This window comes from Coregonus lavaretus, assembly GCF_964263955.1.
Source record: "Coregonus lavaretus genome assembly, chromosome: 4".
NCBI lineage: Eukaryota > Metazoa > Chordata > Actinopteri > Salmoniformes > Salmonidae > Coregonus > Coregonus lavaretus.
Window position 1 is genome coordinate 12,951,820 of NC_139991.1, and position 19,839 is coordinate 12,971,658.

The following is a 19,839-nucleotide window of genomic DNA, read 5'->3' on the forward strand; positions in this document are numbered from 1 at the left end:
ACACACACAGACACACACAGACAGACACAGAGGTTTCACCAGTCAGTCTATTAGTGGAAGCTTTTCTCTTCCCTTTGTTGCTGACAGTCTCGACTGCTCTTCACTCTCCAGCCTATGTTGTACTTTCACTCTCATTTTTCTCTCTCTCTCCCTCTTTTCTTTCTTTCTGTTGACTTGCACCATCTGAGCACACTCCCTGTACAGCTGCCAAGAGCGCAACAGCTTTCTGCTCGTAGCCAGGGCAACCACCCAAACAAACATAGCCTGCCCCAATCTGTGTCAAAAAAGGAAAAACGGACCCTGACTCGATCAATTAACAAACACAACCAAACTGCTCTTGAGCCTCTTGTGTCCACTCTCTGACAAGAACCTATTACATAGCTACAATTGGCAACCCTTTTTTTCAACAATTTCTCAAGTTTTGTTCTTCATTAAGAGAACAGTCTGTTCTCCTGTCTTTCCTCTCTCTGTTAAATCTGTATGTCAGTCAGAATGTTCCTGCATACTGTATTCTTTGCTTCAGAAGTGCTGTGCTGATTGAGGCAGCACTCTGACGATTGATTGCCATGTGTTGACTGAATGCCATGGGTTGCCCCTCTGCTCCTCTCAGACAATATGTCGTTCAGACAGACGCCCACTAAGGCTGAGCCCTGCCATTGGGTGCACTGCAGTTCTCCCTGACTGTACATGACTCAACATCAATTGAGCAGCGCTCTCCTATCTCACAGTTTCAGACCTGCACACACATCAAAAACAACATTCTCACAACATCTCTGTCACGTTGTTGTAACGTTCCCACCGCAACGTTCTGCGGCTGTTCCTGTGTGTGGGAATGAGCGGCTGCCTCCAGCCAGAGAGGCTGAGACAATTGTCTTTGATGTGGCCGGGACTGGCTGTGGAGCCTGGTGGTGTTCAGCTGGGGAGACGGGAGACTGTGTGTTTGTGAAGTGGGCAGTTTGGGCACATCCTTTAACACATACAGTATACCTCACCCCACCCTCTCATCATACTGCACTCACTGTCCCTCTGGCTCACATGGTTTCAATCAGAACTACATCTAAGGGAGGACAGGGGAGTCAGCAGTGGTTTGTCAGTAACATAAACTTTTGTAGAGGAGGATTAGTCTTCATGAAAACCCCAAGCATACTCCATGTGCAGCTCCAAAAACAGAATCACATTAGGTTGTACATGTAGCTAACCCTTGACCCTGTCCCCCCTGTTGATCCGGGGTGTGTGGGAGAGATGGTGTGCGGGTGACAGGTTGTGTATGTGTGTGAGGGATGGTGTCGTAAAGGGATGATGTACTATATGTGTGTGACAGGTTGGTGTGTGTGAGGAATGCCAGCCCTCTTAGCCCACCCAAAGCGGGATTCCTCAGTAATGAGACTCCCGTGGTCAGTGGTTGACTTCACACGCTGGGGGTGTAAACGACTCCCCTGGAACAGGTCACACTGAGAGGAGGCTGGAGTCATGAAGGCCAGGCAGTCATCAGAGCAGCAGTATAGACCACAGAGGAGCCACTGGACGGTCAGGAGAAGAGAGGAGACATAATGGAGGGAAATAGGGAGGGTGTGAGGGAAAGAGAGGGAGTGTATAACAGATGGAGAGAGAGAGAGAGGTGTGGGAGTGCCGGCGGCAGGGAATTATGTTGTTGATGATCTCTTGGGAGGAACCCTAGATGAAGGAATGTTCTGGGTGCTTGACCTGTCTGCCTCTAACAACACTTCCCCTAGACAATCATAAGACCTCGCTAGAAGGATAGAGAGGCGTCTGAAAGAAGGGAAAAGTTAGTGAGAGGCAAGCATCTGTCTAGAGAGATACTTCTGGTCATAGGATGAGAGAGAAACTGTATTAATAAAACATGAGGGAGAGGGGGACGAAAGAGGCCTACTTTCCTTTTATCTGTCTTTTGATGATTCTACCACTGAGCAGTCAGCAGCACACAGATTAACCCTAATGCTCTAGGTTAAACAGAAGACTACAGGGACTCCAGGTAATTGGACTACCACACACTGCCTCTTATGTACAGTATTCCATCATCGAGAATAATGTTGCTGATGCTTAAGATAGTACACTCTTAGAAGAACATGCATTATCTAGAACCTAAAACGGTTCTTCGGCTGTCCCCATAGGAGAACCCTTTGAAGAACCCTTTTTGGTTTCAGGTAGAACCCTTTTGGTTTCCATGTAAAAACCTTTCCACAGAGGGTTCTACCTGGAACCAAAAAGGGTTCTCCTATGGGTACAGCCGAATAACCCTTTTGGAACCCTTTTTTCTAAGAGTGTATGGGCACACTGGCTAACTGGTAGTTGAGATGTGTTTAGGTGCAGGGTTTCTAAGCACATGATGAGACTATAGAGATGTTTGTCAGGGAGTTTCCCCTTTCCTCTATTCCACACATCAATAGTTATCTTTCTCTTCCCAGACTCAAACACAGCATTATAATCTCTGTCTCCTACTGCCTGTTATTCCATTTGGGACTGTAACGGAGTGAGACAGCCTATGGCTGGTTGTCTCATGCCAGCGAAGTCAACCAGTGAGAGCTTTAGATAGCAGCGTTTAATGAAACTACACACAACAAACGAGCCCAGATTCTGAAGGAGATTATTAAAAATTGTTAGTTCTGCTTAAGTATTAGGACTTTACATTTAATTCATTCGGAGAAAGAAAGTAAATCAGGTTATGAAGCATTGACATTTCTTAATGGTGGAAAAATATTTTACATTTATATTTTCAAGTGTTACACTAACCTTTTTATAGTGACATGCTAACCCAATCTCTTGTGACCTATGAAATGAATCCTGGTGTCCTGAACCGTATTCAATGACACAGAATCTTATGGAGCAGATAGATACCATGTTTGAGACTCTACCCTCTGGTTGGTTGGTTGATGGATTTTTCTATTGCATCTTTTCATGACCCTCATGATAATCAATGTCACACATGTACTTACAGTACAGTACAGTACAAACACAAATACACGCATACACATTAAGGTTAGGAGCAGTGGACAGACAGGATGCCAGGCCAAGTTGATTTACGAGGGGAAACAGTGGAATTAGTTATATGCGCAACAGGACGTGACTACTCAGGCCAAGGGAATAACCAGGGTCGAATTGTGGCAACAGATGCCACCTGTTGTTGGCACATTAATGTGATGTGACAGATGAGGTGCCGGGCATGTTTGTAAAGCTATGTTATAAATCCCTATCACAGTATCACAGTATTAGCCCACCCAGGCCCAGTGTTGTGTTATCCCCCTGCGACTGGGGTGCTGATCAGGGAGGGATGTGAATGATACTGTGACCTCAGTATCATGTGACTAATGTCCCAGTTACATCTGGCCCTCTGACACACTCCTGTCAGTGATGCCAATACATTTACCACATCATTCACAGTGTCAGAGGGAAATGACAGCTATGAGTGCTGCAAGCACCCTTAGGGCATGCTCTTAGCAGTTTGCGGAAGGAACTATGAATCCCCCTCTCGTTCTCGCACGTTGGTACAGTGCGCAACCTAACACCTGTGACTGACAGGTGGTTTCCTCCACACCCCATTAGATCTGTCTCTCCTGATAACCTGAGGTTAGAGTGACAGTAAGGTCACTCTGTTGTGCTCTGGGCTCTGTCGTCTCGTTTGTGTACTCATCCTCTCAGTGGGAACATTCTCCGTCATGGCCGCCGGTCTAGGCCAAGATGCCTCCGGACCGCTACTGAGAAAAGTGACACTGCCAAAAAGAAGAAAAGACTGACCGTACATAGGTCACCATGGTAACAACACAGAACCTGGTAAACAGTCTCACATATTCGTTTTATAAGACTTCCCATGACACACCTGATTTCTCCAGATTCGTCACAAAGGGCACATCAACTTTGTGTTTTTGAGGGGTTTGCTTGGCAGGTCTCTACATAAAAATAGGTTGTAAAATTGAAGACACTTTTATTGACTATTGCGCCATAAAAGCATAACATTGTTACCAGGCTGTCCAGGCATATTACGTTTGTAACTATGTTATCATTTCTGTAATTTGTGTTTATAATCTTATCTGTGGTGCCAGTCTTTTTCCCTAAGCTGGAACAGACACTGTATGCTTTCCTCTGGCCAACTCTGGGACTCTAGTGTGTAAAGGATAGTAATGAACATAGTGCCCCAGTCAGAAAGTGATCCCTATGAGTGTGTAATGTGCCATGTCAGTTTTACCTTTTACAATGTTGATCTACTGCATGTACGTAACTATAGATAACTTGAATAGTGTTGCGTATGTATGGCTGATGGTTATTCTTTGTGCCAGGTTCTTGTCATAGAAGTTAAGTGCTCTTGATAATGGGATACAGATAGCGTTGGATCTGAGATTTACAGTACTGTTGACATTACACTTTATTGAAGTATTTGTTCTCATAAGTTGTATTGTGCAATTGCTGCTGGCTTTGTGCCTCAGGGCTCCCTTGCTAAATAGTCCTTGGTCTCAATGGGACTCCCTGCTTAAATAAAGGTTAAATAAAAACATTTATGAATTAGATTTACGAATATCAGTTTACATTTGGCTCATGGTTCTTTCCAGACAGAGGATGGGTCGGAGACAAAGGAGGGTGAAGAGGAGGAGGAGGAAGAGGAGGGAGATGAGGAAGGCATGTTGTCTCCCAGTGATCCTGGGGATGCCGTGGTTTCCGCGGCAACTCGTGCCAAGCAGCTGGCGGCCCGGCTCCGAGCCACAGCCCAGAAGGTCCTGAGGGACCTGGGCCGGATCCTGGCCATCACCCTGCTGGCCCTGGCTGGTGAGAACTGGAGGGAGGAGAGGGTAGGGTGGAGTGGAGTCAAGGGAATAACCCCTGTTTACTGCTTCATTATAAAAGGAAATTAATATACTGGTAATAGTTGATTTATTTGTGAAATAAATCTTAAATAATTCTACACATTTTGGGTGGAGAGAAATGTTTGCCGTTTTTAATATGATATCTGAGTGAGACTGACTAACAAAATCAATGGGGCCCCCACGGGCTCTAATTCGACCTTGATTACTAAAAGTTTAGATAGCTGGCCGCTAGACAAATTTACCAATTTAAAGAAAAATAGCTGACATGGGCTAATTGAGTTACTAACAGTGGCTGACATAACAAGAGAAAAACTGTTGATGCACAACCATATTTCTAAATTGCACCTTTTGTATTCTAGTATTCTACCTCATAACAGTAAGTTGAGACCCTGACTGAGTTCCCCAAAAAATGTAATGTATTTTTATTTTATGGGGGAACATTGATCTGAGGTTCTTCAAAAGGGGTGCGGGCCGTTGGCCGCCAGTTACTGTTATGTGAATTATTTAGCAAACTATTTCAGTTTCTCTGTGCGTCTCCCAAAAGGTTGTAAGTCTTTTGGGATTTAAGTAACGGCCAGAGTCCCGGTCTGCATAGTCAGAGATATTTATTCATTGAGAATTCTGCCATCACAATTTCAGAGTCCATCTTTTATACTCATACGTCATACAAAAAGAAATCCCTCCCATCTGTAGGCGGGCTGTAGTTTTCCACTCTAAAACTGCTCTACTGACCTTCAGTTCACACACACACACATATACACACATGCATACACACATACATACACACACACACACACACACACACATCCTACTCCCTGCATTACTCAGTTATTGCCGTTCTCACAATATTCTGCACCATGTTTTCATAACAGTTTCTCCCCTCCCTAAATTGGGAGGCCTCTTTATCTTAGTTTCTCAGTTGTCTTTGTTGTCTGGCCTAACTCTTACTCACATTGCTAAATAGTGGCTCAATGCCATAGCCTTTACTGGTCCTACACTCACACATTTCTAACACATTATACACAGTTTCAGGGTGTAATAATTAGTCATTAATAATTAATCTATTAGTTACCCATCCCTGCATTAAAGTATGGGGGAACAGCTTTAAGATATCCATGTATGGTTTGTTGTATTTGAGAGACGACGTGCATTATTGTTGTATTGTGTTGATAAAGTCCCTTGCCTATATCTCTGTTCCCCAGGCATCACCTTACCCTCGGCCTTCTCTGCAATCTACTTCCTGCTGTTCATCGGCGTGTGCACATGGTGGGCCTGCCACTTTCCCATCAGCCACCTAGGCTTCAACGTGCTGTGTGTGATGGTGGGCTTTTTCACGGCGGGCCACCTGGTGTGTCTCTACTTGTACCAGTGCCCCATTGCCCAGGGCATCTTCCCCCCTGCCAGCCTGTGGGCCAGGTCAGTGCCCCTCCCCACCGCTAGTGAAATAAGTCATTCTATTCCGTTTTAGTCATTGTATTTCATGTCTCTAGTACCTACCCAGCTTTACTTTTCACAGGGACTGGCAGCAGCCATAGCGATGCTCCTGGTTGGCACACTACCTCAAGATTATGATTCAAACATTGATTCAGAAGTGATTTGTACACTGACTCCTTGGCTCACAAGCTTCTGAAACATATAATCTTTTTGGGGTTGTGATTTTGTTGAGACAGTTGCAGACTGCACTCTTACTTAACAGCAGATGAGTGGAACTGAGACAGTTCTCAGTTTTGTTTCATAGTTCTCAGAATTGAAGGAGGGGAAAGGAATGGAGTGAAATGAGAGGGGAGGAGTGAGACTGAAAGCTATGTGAGGAAATACTAGCAAGTTGTTTTTGGAATATTACCAAATGCCCCCCCCCCCACCCCCCATTCGTCTCATTCTCTCTTACACCTGGGATGTGATACAGGGTGGTGGGGTGGGGGTGATGATGAAGCCGTTCTGTAGCATTCCATCTTGAAGTCTCAGGGTTTTGGCATAGGATGCTTAAGAGAGATAGAGGGGGAGAGATATGTACTGCTGTTATCAAGGCCTCCCAGGTGGAGACACCTGTGATCTTTCTTTCGCTTTCTCCTTCTTTATCTTCACCTCTCTACCTCTGGCTCTTAGCCACGCTCAGCAATCAACATTAGAAGTCAGTTCCAGCCCACAAATATAACCTGACATTTCCCCTGCCTTGAAACTATAATCAATGGGTGTCATGGCAGGGTGAACCCAGGGCTAAACTGTGCAATAAAGTTTACATAATCTGATTCACAGAGAAACCATGTTTCCTAAACTCAACCCCATATGTAGGCTTCTGTTACATTCCCTCTCACCTCTTCTCAACCCCAGACTGTTTGGCCTCAAGGATATCGTCAAACCTGGCAACTGCTCCGCCTCCTATGACCTCATCTTCAACACGGAGCATGATTGGCCTGTGTATGTCAACCCCGGGATCCTGCTTCTCCTGTACATCACCATGGCAATGGTCCTGAAGATCAGCAGCCACCATAGATCAGCTGACAAGGTACTGACATCAGCACTCAAAGGCATGAAACATGCTTGTCTGTCTTGATTGACATGTGCTGCTTACTGAATCAGCACTTGCTTATATGACAGGGTGAGGAGGGGGCCCAGCTGGTCAAAGGAACAGAGGCTGGAGGAGGAGAGGAGGTGGAACTGAAGCCCTGGTCCGCTCAGAGACGACCCAGCCAGGACGACACTGAGGTGAGCATGAGATACCTGATTGCACCCCTGCCCTGCTCCATGCTGTCCAATGCACTACTATCCGCCATTCTATGACTGTGTGTTGGTGTTGTTTATAAAGGTGGGATGTGTATGTGTTCCAGCACATGCTTCTGTCTATTGGGGAGTCTATGGAGAGCACAGGAGATGGCGTCACCAATGGCTCCAGTCATCAGGACTTGGGCCCAGGGCTCAGTAGCGCCCCTGATGGACAGCATGGGGACCACCCTCTGCACCTGCTGGGTAGAGTGGTCATGCAGCAGAGCTACGTGTGTGCTCTCATCGCCATGATGGTAACACTGAACTCTTATTCACATTCTAAATGTATCCTCTCTATGAGCGCCATTGGTATATTAGGCTATGTTCCAAGTGAGGGTATGTCGTGTCTTACCTGAACTCCATCTCCCATGATGCCCCCCTGCAGGTGTGGAGCATCACCTACCACAGCTGGCTGACGTTTGTGCTGCTGCTGTGGGCGTGTCTGATCTGGATGATGCGTGCGAGGCGCCACTTCGCCACGCTGTGCTCTCCCTTCATCCTGCTCTACGGCCTGGCCCTCTGCTTCCTGCAGTACGTCTGGGCCATGGAGCTGCAGCCGGAGCTGCCCCGTACCGTGGGCACCATGAGCCTCAGGCAGCTGGGTCTGGACCGAGCCCAGTACCCCTGCCTCCGCCTGGGGGCCATGGTGAGGAGAGAGGGGGTAGGGGTGGAGGGGACCGGGTCAGCAGTGGCACAGAGGCTCTGGGAAATGTCAATGAATGCAAAGTTGTTGTTAAGTGCCTACAGGAAATGGATATTGCAGTAATCTGTATTCTGAAGACTGTAGTGCTGTTATAAACATGTCCCCAAGGTATTATTTAGTGCATACCTGAAAAGTTCACCCACTCAACAAGTATTTTGGGTAAAACATGCCTGTCACATATGCTCTTTTGGCTAGTTAACAGTATATGCTCATACTTTCCAAATGATTTAAAGCTGTGAGAAAGGCACTTTCTTAAAGGTTTAGAACCACTTAAAAGTGCGGTCCTGCAGTCAATCTCCCAAACAGTGTCAAGACTGTACTCCAATGGTGGCTAATTTCACATCTCTCTTCTCCCTCTGTCTGTTTTGTTGATCCTGTCAGCTGCTCTACACACTGACGTTCTGGCTGCTCCTGCGCCAGTCAGTGAAGGACAACTTCAGCAGGAAGAAGAGCAGGTCTGCCCCTCTACAGGAGGTCACCACTGGAGGTGAGAGGGACCACTTCTGATTCACACACTCTCTACACAATAAAGTACTTCACGAAAGTTATGAAGTTCCCAGGTGTGTGCTTTAGTATGGTCTGGCCCAGTAACATTCTCTCCCACTGTCTACATTTTACATTTTAGTCATTTAGCAGACCCTCTTATCCAGAGCGACTTACAGTAATGAGTGCATACATTTTCGTACTGACTGTGAATCATGTGTACCCTGCAGTATGGCAGTGTCTTCAGTTCAGTTTGGTTAGTAACAAGGTGCTCTTCTCCCTTCGGGTCCACAGAGGAGAGCGGGCGGAACGAGTCGGTTCTGAAGTTTGTGGGCAGACTGGTGATGAGCTGCTATGCCAAGTACTGGATCTACGTGTGTGGAGGCATGTTCATCATGGTCAGCTTCGCTGGCAAGCTGGTGGGCTACAAGATCATCTACATGCTGCTCTTCCTGCTTTGCCTCTGTCTCTACCAGGTATGTAGGGACCATCAGTCCAAGAGTCACACTCTAAAGTCCTTTAACCTATGACCCCATCCTGAACTCCTTGTGATTTCCATATTACAATACTATAATACTACTCCCGAGTGGCGCAGCGGTCTAAAGCAGACCCCCTGGTTCGATTCCAGGCTGTATCACAATCGGCCATGATTGGGAGTCCCATAGGGCGGCGCACAATTGGCCCAGCGTCGTCCAGGTTTGGCCGGTGTAGGCCGTCATTGTAAATAAGAATTTGTTCTTAACTGGCTTGCCTAGTTAAATAAAGGTTAAATAAATAAAAATATATTACAATACTACTTTATTGGTCCAACTGCTACTTCGTACATGTGTTTTCTGCTCTGCTCTCAACACTCCACACAACATACAAGCATGAGAGTAACACAGGGTTAGCCAAAGTGCAGCACACAACAAACTGGTTTTAAATGGCAAATTGCCCCTGGTCGCACTGGGGATAACTCCATTACCTCGATTTGACCTGTGGTCAAACTGACTGGTCATTGACATTTTAATGAATGTTGTTGTTGTCCACCGTCACTGTAACTGTTACTGTGACCCTATACCCTCAGGTGTACTACTCTCTGTGGAGGAGGCTGCTCAAGGCCTTCTGGTGGCTGGTAGTGGCCTACACCATGCTGGTGCTCATCACCATCTATACCTTCCAGTTTGAGGACTTCCCTGCCTACTGGAAGAACTTCACCGGCTTCACTGAACAGCAGTACGTTCCCCCCACCTCACTGTGTGGTCAAGACTAATACACACTTTCTTATTAGGTTTCTCATTATGTTTGATGATGAAGTGGCCTATATTAACATCAATTTGGGTTCAAGGATGTGGTTTTTACTGATTTAATCAGGAATTCCTAAATATAATCAATTTCCACACCAATATCTAGTTTTTCCAGATTTTCTACGTTGTCCTGATCACTCCCATCTGGGTTTGAGGTGTACTATGAGTACAGTAGAAACCTCTGGAAATTGAAGCGAGTCCTGCACCTCTGTCTCCCTGCAGGCTGGCTGACATCGGCCTGGAGACCTTTAAGCTGACCGAGTTGTTCACCAGCATCCTGATCCCAGGCTTCTTCCTGCTGGCCTGCATCCTGCAGCTTCACTACTTTCACAGACCCTTCATGAGGATCACAGACCTGGACCACGTCACGCCCATACACAGGTACGCTCGTCTCAGGCTCCTCCCACACAGTATGACTCACTGCCAGACAGAGGATAATAGATAACGTCCTCGTCAAAAGTCCATGTAATAAAGTCCATAGTAAATGAGTTCAGTTGTGTGCTGTCCATCTCATTTAATATCACTGCCAGAGAAAGCCGTTGTCCACCTCTGCAGAAACAATGTCCTATATGATGACACTATTTTGATCCCACAGGAAGAAGAAGAGCCACAGACCAGAGGTCCTCCACTGTGCTGATGGGGCTGTGTTTGAGGAGGAAGAACTGGTGACAGATCTGGGGGATGACGAATCAGAGGATGATGGTAGGCACAGATGTTGTGGTAATGTTGTTGAGCTTAATGCAGAGTCTCCTGCAGCCCTTAATACATTAGATTTGTATAGTGCTTTTCTAGGACCCAAAGACTGCTTACAATTGTACAAACAAAAACAGTACAAAACAAGTGTTTCTGTATATGTGGCATGTCTATAATGATGTCTCGCTCTCTTTCTCTATATCTGCTGTACAGAGATGATGCCCAGTAAGTGGGGTTTGGTGGTGAACAGGCTGATGGTTCTGTTCAGGAAGTTCTCTGACACACTGACCCAGATCCAAGTGTTAATCTGGAGGGTCCTGGAGCTGCATATCCTCAAGATGGTGGCCTTTTTTGTGGTCTGGGTGGCTCTGGGAGAGGTCAGTAGTCCACAGCAGTCATCTGTTAAAGTCTATTATGTACCGTGTGAATTTGGAACCAAGACCTTATCCCCCCCCTCTTTTTCTGTCTTTCTCTTCTCTCTCTCTCTCTCTCTCTCTCTCTCTCTCTCTCTCTCTCTCTCTCTCTCTCTCTCTCTCTCTCTCTCTCTCTCTCTCTCTCTCTCTCTCTCTCTCTCTCTCTCTCTCTCTCTCTCTCTCTCTCTCTCTCTCTCTCTCTCTCTCTCTCTCTGTCTCTCTCTGTCTCTCTCTCTCTCTCTCTCTGTCTCTCTCTGTCTGTCTCAGCCGTCTGTGATGAACCTGGTTCTGGTGGTGCTCTGGGCGTTTGCCATGCCTTACTCCCGCTTCCGCCACATGGCCTCCTGTCTGTCCACCGTCTGGGTCTGCATCATCATCGTCTGCAAGATGCTCTACCAGCTCAGCATCGTCGACCCTGTCGAGTACACCAACAACTGCACTGTGGTGAGACACCAGTCTGGAAAGACACACACACACAGTGGAGTACAGATGAATGTGTACAGAGCTATGCTCTCTGTTTATATTGATAGCGTTCTCACACACTCCTGCTACCAGCGTTCTGCTGAGTGCACACTATGCTAGTATTTACCCCTGGTGAGAAGCGAATACCTTGGTGCTAATTACAGCCAGTTTCTTGTGTGAATTCTGTTGACGTGTTTAGTCTCGCTGCTTTATGGCTGTTTAGAGAAGAACAGCCTTTTGTTTAGTTTTTCTGTGATTTGCAGCGAGACGTTCTGGCTGCAGTTCCTCTGTCTCATATACACTCGCTCTCTCCGCTTTCTGTCTTTCTCTCTGTCTTTCTCTCTCTCTCAATTCAATTTCAATTTAAGGGCTTTATTGTCATGGGAAACAAATGTTAACATTGTCAAAGCAAGTGAAGTAGATAGTAAACAAAAGTGAAATAAACTCTCTCTCATTTCTCTCTCTCTCTCTAATTTCTCTCGCTCTCTCTCCATTGTGCTCTTTTTTTCCATTATAGCCCTTGGCCAATGAAACCAATCTGAAAGATTTTGAGGTCCTGAACTCCACTCTGTACAGAGAGCCTGTAGACCCGGCCAACTGGTTTGGCTTCAGGAAGGATGCCACCGTACTGGGCTATAGCAAGGTGAGATCAATGCTCTTCGATCTTGACGTCTCTCAAGGGGACAGTCTTTTTTTTATTACTGTGATTATAAAGTAATGTTATTGAGCTATTTTCGTCGTCGTGATTAATTTTTTATATGTGTACTAGGCAGGGTTGGGGTCAATTCCATTTCAATTCAGGAAGAACACTGAAATTCTAATTCTTCAATGCTTTTCAATGAGGAACACGTGTTTGTGTCCTTCCAGAACCACCTGCTGGTGCTGATGCTGCTGGTGTTTGAGGCCACAGTGAACCGCCACCAGGCCCACCACTACAGGCAGCAGCAGAGGTCCCCTCCCCTCATCCCAGCCATCTTCCCCCAGGCCACCAGAGACACCCTGGACCAGGGCCTGCTGGCCTGCATCAAGTACCTACTCAACTACAGCTTCTACAAGTTTGGCCTGGAGGTAGGCCTCTTGCTGCTGTTTGGAGTTACTATACAAAAGCATGTTGGTGTATTTCTCTATACTTTTGGATTCCTCTCATATCTTTCATGTCTTTTTCTATCCATGTGTCATTCCAAGATCTGCTTCCTGATGACGGTGAATGTGATTGGCCAACGGATGAACTTCCTAGTCATAATCCATAGCTGTTGGCTGGTGGCCATCATGGTACGGCGTCGCCGGGCGGCTATCGCTCAGATCTGGCCCAAATACTGCCTGTTCCTCAGCATCTTCATGATCTACCAGTACATACTGTGTGTGGGCATTCCCCCTGCACTCTGTATAGGTGAGTGGGGTTCATTAGTCTCCATGTATCACTATTGTTGCCAGCCTCCCAGTAGCTATACAACAACATCACCTTCTTTACCGACAGTACCTGACAGTGTATCTCTCTCCCTCTAAAGACTACCCCTGGCGATGGAACACCCCCATCATAATCAACTCGGCGCTCATCAAATGGATCTACCTGCCAGACTTCTACACCATCCCCAACTCCAAGAACCTCATTGGTGAGTCTCCTGCCTCATCTGACCCCTGACCTCAGTGATATTGTGGCTTACTAACGCTACGACCTGTGTTTTGACTTTAAAATATCCTGGTTATAGATGCATAATATCAAAAATGGTTAATTAGTAATTTGATGATGATGTGTTCCTCATGTTTGATGCTGATGGTTGAGTCTGTATCTGGTCCCTCCAGCGGACTTTGTCCTCCTGATGTGTGCCTCCCAGCAGTGGAAGGTGTTTGAGGATGAGAAGAGAGAGGAGTGGATGGTTCTGGCTGGGGAGAACACAGACGACCCTAACCCCATGGACGAGCGACCTTTCAATCCTGCCCCCAACTTCATCAACTGCAGGTACGGTATGACCAGACACAGAGAACAACTGACCTAACAGCAGTTATAACCACACTCATCCTCTTCATACCCTTCAGGCATTATTATGAGGGGCAGGAGTTTTTCCTGACCATGCGACCTGACCAGGAAAAACTCAGGGCACTAATTATTATACATCCTCAACTACGCCTACCAGTATACAGTATCAACATTAACTCTCATCTCTCTCTCCCCCTCTCCTCCAGGTGTTACCTGGACATGGCCAAGGTGCTGGTGTTCCGTCACATGTTCTGGTTTGTCTTGTCGGTGGTGTTTGTGACGGGGGCCACCAGGATCAGTGTGTTCGGCCTGGGCTACCTGCTGGCCTGCTTCTTCTTCCTGCTCTTCGGCACCAAGCTGCTCAGGAAGCCCTCCCGCACGCGCCTGGTCATGTGGGACTGCCTCATCATCTACAACGTGGCCGTAATCATCTCCAAGAACATGCTGTCTGTGAGTGGCTATGCAGCTCGCTGTGGACAACCACATACTGTAACCATAAGCCTATACAGGGTGGAAATAAACGTTGTTAGGTGAACTGTTATGTTTGTATACATTTAAGTGAGAGTGTGTTGTGTCCCCAGATCTTGGCCTGTGTGTTTGTGGTGGAGATGCAGAAAAGCTTCTGCTGGGTGATCCAACTCTTCAGTCTGGTCTGCACAGTCAAGGGCTACTACGACCGTGAGTACTCAACACATAAAGATAGATACAGTTGTTTTATCTCTGAGTGAACACATGTCACCCTCCAAATTGGCAGGAAAACAATTATTATCAAGTCATTTGTCTGAGCATTATAGAATAACCAAAGCGGACTTTGTATGCTTGTGTGTGTCTCCTACAGCTAAGAGTGTCAGTGATAAGGCGTGTACTCTGCCTGTAGAGGAGGCAGGGATCATCTGGGACAGTATCTGCTTCTTCTTCCTCCTGCTGCAGAGGAGAGTGTTCCTCAGCTGCTACTTCCTGCATGTGACAGCCGACCTGCAGGCCTCTGTCCGCCAAGCCTCCCGGTGAGCACTGGTCTCCACAGCACCCCCTGGAGGGCACCCTAAGAGCCACGACAGTCCCCTGCAACTGCCACAGTGTTTTAATAGACTCACGCTGATACTGTTTTTACTGTGTGTTCAGTCTGTATATACTGTATGGAAACATGTTGTGTTGACCTACTGTTTGATTGTGACAGGGGCTTTGAGCTGTTCAGGGCCAGCATTGTGAAGAACATGCGCTTCCACCAGGAAGTAGAGAAGAAGTCCCTCTCGCAGCTCAAGAGATCGTGAGTAACCAGTAGAAATGACCGCTTTCCATGTTTTCAACACATGGAGACATTCCTCATGTATCAAGCCAAAACGGGCTAATGAGAGAGACAGATCTCATAACTAGCCCATAGCCAGGAATAGCCACTAGCCAGGCCAATAATCTCCCTCTGCACATGTCTGATGAAATGTGACAGCAGATGGACTCTCTGGAAAACACATGTCCAAAACCAAGATGGTAGTGTGGTCAGGTGCCATATGTGACTGCTTAATCATATACAACTAATGTAGATAACTGAGCAAAGAGAGGAATGAGAGATACAGTGTAAAGTAGTCAGTGCTAATCATGAGTCATGATGACATCAGAATATGTCTGCCCTTCCCCTCAGGATGGAACGGATCCGCTCCAAACAGGAGAAGTGTAAAGAGGGCCGTCGGAAGTCAGACACCAAGCCGGATCCGGCATCAGGTACTCAACTTCATTACGCTATACTGATCCGGCAGGCATTACATTTTACATTTTAGTCATTTAGCAGACGCTCTTATCCAGAGCGACTTACAGTTAGTGAGTGCATACATTTTTCATACTGGCCCCCCATGGGAATCGAACCCACAACCCTGGCGTTGCAAGCGCCATGCTCTACCAACTGAGCTACAGGAGGCTACAAATGAGCTTTGGTTTGGACTTTTGCTCTCACTGTCATGAATCATCCTATTAACCGTTAATCCATTTATTCAAAGTAATTCAACAACCCATCGCTGCAGATGATGGTTTGAGAGTGTTTGTGTTGTGTGTTTGGTAAAGCCTGAGGCCCTTCATCTCACCCCACAGAGCCACAGAGGGAAAAGAGGAGCCACAAGCGTGGCAAGAAGTGGCAAGAGCCCTGGCTGGACCATGCTAAAGGTTTGCTCCATATCCCACCACTATATATCCCTCTGTCTGTGTCTATGTCAGTGCCAGACTGACTCTCTCCACATCTCTACAGTATCTGACCCCACATTTATCTCACACCAAGTGCTTAAGTGGATGTGTTTGTGGATGTGTTTGTGCATGCAGCTGCTTGTCGTGTACCTGTATGTGCATGTTCCAGATGTGTCTATGAGCATCCATGTAAAGTAAAGTGCCTTCGGAAAGTATTCAAACCCCTTGACTTTTTCCACATTTTGTTACGTTACAGCCTTATTCTAAAATTGATTAAATAAATAAAAATCCTCAGCAATCTACACACAATACCCCATAATGACAAAGCCAAAACAGGTTTTTAGAAATCTTTGCAAATGTATTTAAAATAAAAAACAGAAATACCTTATTTACATACTGTAAGTATTCAGACCCTTTGCTATGAGACTCGAAATTAAGCTCAGGTGCATCCTGTGTCCATTGATCATCCTTGAGATGTTTCAACAACTTGATTGGAGTCCACCTGTGGTAAATGTAATTGATTGGACATGATTTGGAAAGGCACACACCTGTCTATATAAGATCCCACAGTTGACAGTGCACGTCAGAGCAAAAACCAAGCCATGAGGTCGAAGGAATTGTCCTTAGAGCTTCGAGACAGGATTGTGTTGAGGCACAGATCTGGGGAAGGGTACCAAAAAATGTCTGCAGCATTGAAGGTCCCCAAGAACACAGTAGCCTCCATCATTCTTCAATGGAAGAATTTTGGAACCACCAAGACTCTTCCTAGAGCTGTTCGTCCGGCCAAACTGAGCAATCGGGGGAGAAGAGTCTTGGTCAAGGAGGTGACCAAGAACCCGATGGTCACTCTGACAGAGCTCTAGAGTTCCTCTGTGGAGATGGGAGAACCTTCCAGAAGGACAACCATCTCTGCAGCATTCCACCAATCAGGCCTTTATGGTTGAGTGACCAGATGGAAGCCACTCCTCAGTAAAAGGCACATGACAGCCCGCTTGGAGTTTGCCAAAAGGGACCTAAAGGCTCTCAGACCATGAGAAACAAGATTCTCTGGTCTGATGAAACCAAGATTGAACTTTTTGGCCTGAATGCCAAGCGTCACGTCTGGAGGAAACCTGGCACCATCCCTACAGTGAATCATGGTGGTGGCAACATCATGCTATGGGAATGTTTTTCAGTGGCAGGGACTGGGAGACTAGTCAGGATCGAGGCAAAGATGAACGGAGCGAAGTACAGAGAGATCCTTTCTGAAAACCTGCTCCAGAGCGCTCAGGACCTCAGACTGGGGTGAAGGTTCACCTTCCAACAAGACAACGACCCTAAGCACACAGCCAAGACAACGCAGGAGTGGCTTCGGAATAAGTCTCTGAATGTCTTTGAGTGGCCCAGCCAGAGCCCAGACTTGAACCCGATCGAACATCTTTGGAGAGACCTGAAAATAGGTGTGCAGCAACGCTCCCCATCTAACCTGACAAAGCTTGAGAGGATCTGCAGAGAAGAATGGGAGAAATTCCCCAAATACAGGTGTGCCAAGCTTGTAGTGTCATACCCAAGAAGACTCAAGGCTGTAATTGCAGCCAAAGGTGCTTCAACAAAGTACTGAGTAAAGGGTCTGAATACTTATGTAAATGTGATATTTCCGTTTGTTATTTTTAATAAATTAGCCCGTTTTTGCTTTGTCATTATGGGGTATTGTGTCAATTTTAGAATAAGGCTGTAACCTAACAAAATGTGGAAAAGGTCAAGGGGTCTGAATACTTTCCGTGCCTGTGCACACTCTATCCTCTGTAATGCAGCTGTGTCTGACCGACTTCTGGAAGGTCATCCAGTCAGTTAGAATCACATCATTACCCGAGGCTGTGTCCCCGGATGCCCTTAGCTCAAATAAAATACCTTCCGTCTGTCTGCCTCAGGAGGTCCGGAAATTAGATTTGTCTGGGCTCTTTGATATTGAAATAGGAGTATTTTTCTCCTGCGGTGAGCGGCATCTGATGTCTTCTGTCTATTGGGGAAATGGTTGGCTGAGCCGGCCTGCACTGTTTACGTGCACTGTCAGAAATCTGGAAGAGTTTGCCTTAGGACAGAACCAATCAGAGTTTGTCAAACAGTTTATTAGCCGACCTGTAGTGTTTTCATAATGGAATAGGTCTTACGCATATTTCTCTATACTCTTTGAATTGCAGCTGCAGTCCAGTAGAGGATCGTAATCTCCCGGTATTTTTGGCCTGTCTTTCCCCACATCTGTTTTCATTATTTCCTTCCTCAGACAGTGCTGCTAGTCAGTTTTTTTTGTTTCTGTTTTGTTCGAAAATCAGGCACTAAACACTCCTGGGTTGTAGTGGTCTCAGTCTATATGAGTTATGACTAGTTGTACTACCGGTAAATGCATTCACTACCCAAGGTCTGTCCTGTCCCCATGTATTAATATGATGTGGATGGTTTCTGTTTACCTCTGCAGTGTTGCATTCTGGAGATTACTACCTGTTTGAGTCGGACAGTGAGGAGGAAGAAGAACTATTTTCAGAAGAAAAAAAGCCTCAGAAACAGACTGCCTTTCAGGTGAGTTCACCTTACAGACATTAAACACAGCCTCTGCCACCACAACATTTTCACAGTGCTAAAATGCACTGAAATGTGCAAAAACAACATAATTACTCAAAATACTCCAAAGCTTGCTTTTCACAATGGAGTATTGAAGCATGTGAATTCCTCCTGCCCCCCTGTGCCCACAGCTGGCGTACCGGGCGTGGGTGACCAGCGCCAAGGCAACGCTGAGAGAACGCCAGGAGAGACAGAAAGAACAGAGGAGGCTAGAAAGAGAGGAGAGACGGCAGAGGGAACAGGACAGCTCTCCAGCATCAGGTCAGAGATCACACACACACACACACACACACACACAAACACACAAACAAACACACATTGATTAACTTGTTTTTTCTGTTACAGGTCATGAAGGTAGTGTTGAATTTGATGAAAGTATCTCACACGAAGAGATAGATGACAATGATGAACTTGAAGGAGAGGGCTCAGGTATTTTGGGGGTTTATTTAATGATGTAGGCTACATATTTTGGCCACTATATTCACAGTGTTTCATATAGTGCCATTTATTCATTAGGTTTCACACATTTTATTGTCTGTATGACCTAATGCAATGTAATCTCATGCTGTGCTCCAGGGAAGGCAGACATCGTGCAGAGGATCCTGGACATCTTCATGTTGCTGTGGATCGTGTTCCTGGCCATGGTGGACGGCCTAACGGAGTGGCTCAACCTCATCACCAGGCAGTACGTGGACACCTCCACTGTGCTGTGCAACGAACGCTACCTCCTCATACACAACGTCAGCCAGGTCAGTTATAAGGTACCTCCCACACCCAGAAGTCATCTACTTCTAGGGGGCACTGTCCCAGTATGACCAGTGATGGACCCTAACCCTGTAGTGTTTGACAGGGGCCTCTGAGGGAGCCTATGGAGGATCAGCTGTCCCAGGGCAGCGAGAGCCCCACTATGGAGACATGTCTGGGAGACGCAGAGGGAGACACAGACCACGTGAATAGAACCAGTGCCACCAGGTTGGTGACGGTGATAGCCCATTTAACCTGTTGGGCACATTGAATATTAAATATCTCTTTTGAGGGAGGAACAGAATTTAACTGAAGAATGTCCTTTTCTTACTGGTTTGTAATCATCTATAATTCAGTCAGTGTTAAGTGTTATTGCTGACCTGTGTGTTATGTTGTAGTGGGTTGGAGCTGGAGGAGCTGAGCGAGCGTGAGCGTCACAGCGGCACCACCCTGTGTTGTTCAGAGCCCACTCTGGAGCTGCTGGGGGAGGAGCCAGAACCACAGCACAAAAGCCACTACCGCCACTCCAGGACCGCCAGTGAGATGCTCACTGACAGGTACTGACATATACGTAACAATGTTCCCAGAAAATCTCTACAGTTGACATGCTACAGACCCCGGCTTGTAGCCTGATCGATTTCCTTTCACGACACAGACTGCCAACTGTCCCCACGTATCAGCTTGTGTATGTCCTGTGTGTACGAACTGTACTGACCCCCATGTCTCGATTCCC

At 46.5% G+C, this 19,839-nt stretch overlaps 1 protein-coding gene across 1 annotated transcript in view; it reads left to right on the forward strand.

Moving 5' to 3' along the window:
- The window catches only part of LOC311127839 (piezo-type mechanosensitive ion channel component 1-like), a 72,291-nt gene that overhangs the window by 45,436 nt on the left and 7,016 nt on the right, over window positions 1-19,839 (forward strand). The window contains exons 6-35 of the mRNA XM_084159719.1: window positions 4,563-4,776; window positions 6,017-6,230; window positions 7,146-7,320; window positions 7,413-7,520; window positions 7,643-7,831; window positions 7,963-8,223; window positions 8,662-8,767; window positions 9,058-9,239; window positions 9,830-9,978; window positions 10,272-10,430; window positions 10,645-10,751; window positions 10,956-11,119; window positions 11,423-11,599; window positions 12,135-12,260; window positions 12,485-12,685; window positions 12,803-13,007; window positions 13,126-13,230; window positions 13,421-13,577; window positions 13,802-14,045; window positions 14,177-14,273; window positions 14,434-14,599; window positions 14,773-14,862; window positions 15,232-15,311; window positions 15,675-15,746; window positions 18,220-18,320; window positions 18,494-18,623; window positions 18,708-18,791; window positions 18,939-19,111; window positions 19,213-19,334; window positions 19,505-19,663. Of these exons, the coding sequence (XP_084015845.1) occupies window positions 4,563-4,776; window positions 6,017-6,230; window positions 7,146-7,320; window positions 7,413-7,520; window positions 7,643-7,831; window positions 7,963-8,223; window positions 8,662-8,767; window positions 9,058-9,239; window positions 9,830-9,978; window positions 10,272-10,430; window positions 10,645-10,751; window positions 10,956-11,119; window positions 11,423-11,599; window positions 12,135-12,260; window positions 12,485-12,685; window positions 12,803-13,007; window positions 13,126-13,230; window positions 13,421-13,577; window positions 13,802-14,045; window positions 14,177-14,273; window positions 14,434-14,599; window positions 14,773-14,862; window positions 15,232-15,311; window positions 15,675-15,746; window positions 18,220-18,320; window positions 18,494-18,623; window positions 18,708-18,791; window positions 18,939-19,111; window positions 19,213-19,334; window positions 19,505-19,663 (4,517 nt within the window). The remainder of the gene's footprint in view (window positions 1-4,562; window positions 4,777-6,016; window positions 6,231-7,145; window positions 7,321-7,412; window positions 7,521-7,642; window positions 7,832-7,962; window positions 8,224-8,661; window positions 8,768-9,057; window positions 9,240-9,829; window positions 9,979-10,271; window positions 10,431-10,644; window positions 10,752-10,955; window positions 11,120-11,422; window positions 11,600-12,134; window positions 12,261-12,484; window positions 12,686-12,802; window positions 13,008-13,125; window positions 13,231-13,420; window positions 13,578-13,801; window positions 14,046-14,176; window positions 14,274-14,433; window positions 14,600-14,772; window positions 14,863-15,231; window positions 15,312-15,674; window positions 15,747-18,219; window positions 18,321-18,493; window positions 18,624-18,707; window positions 18,792-18,938; window positions 19,112-19,212; window positions 19,335-19,504; window positions 19,664-19,839) is intronic.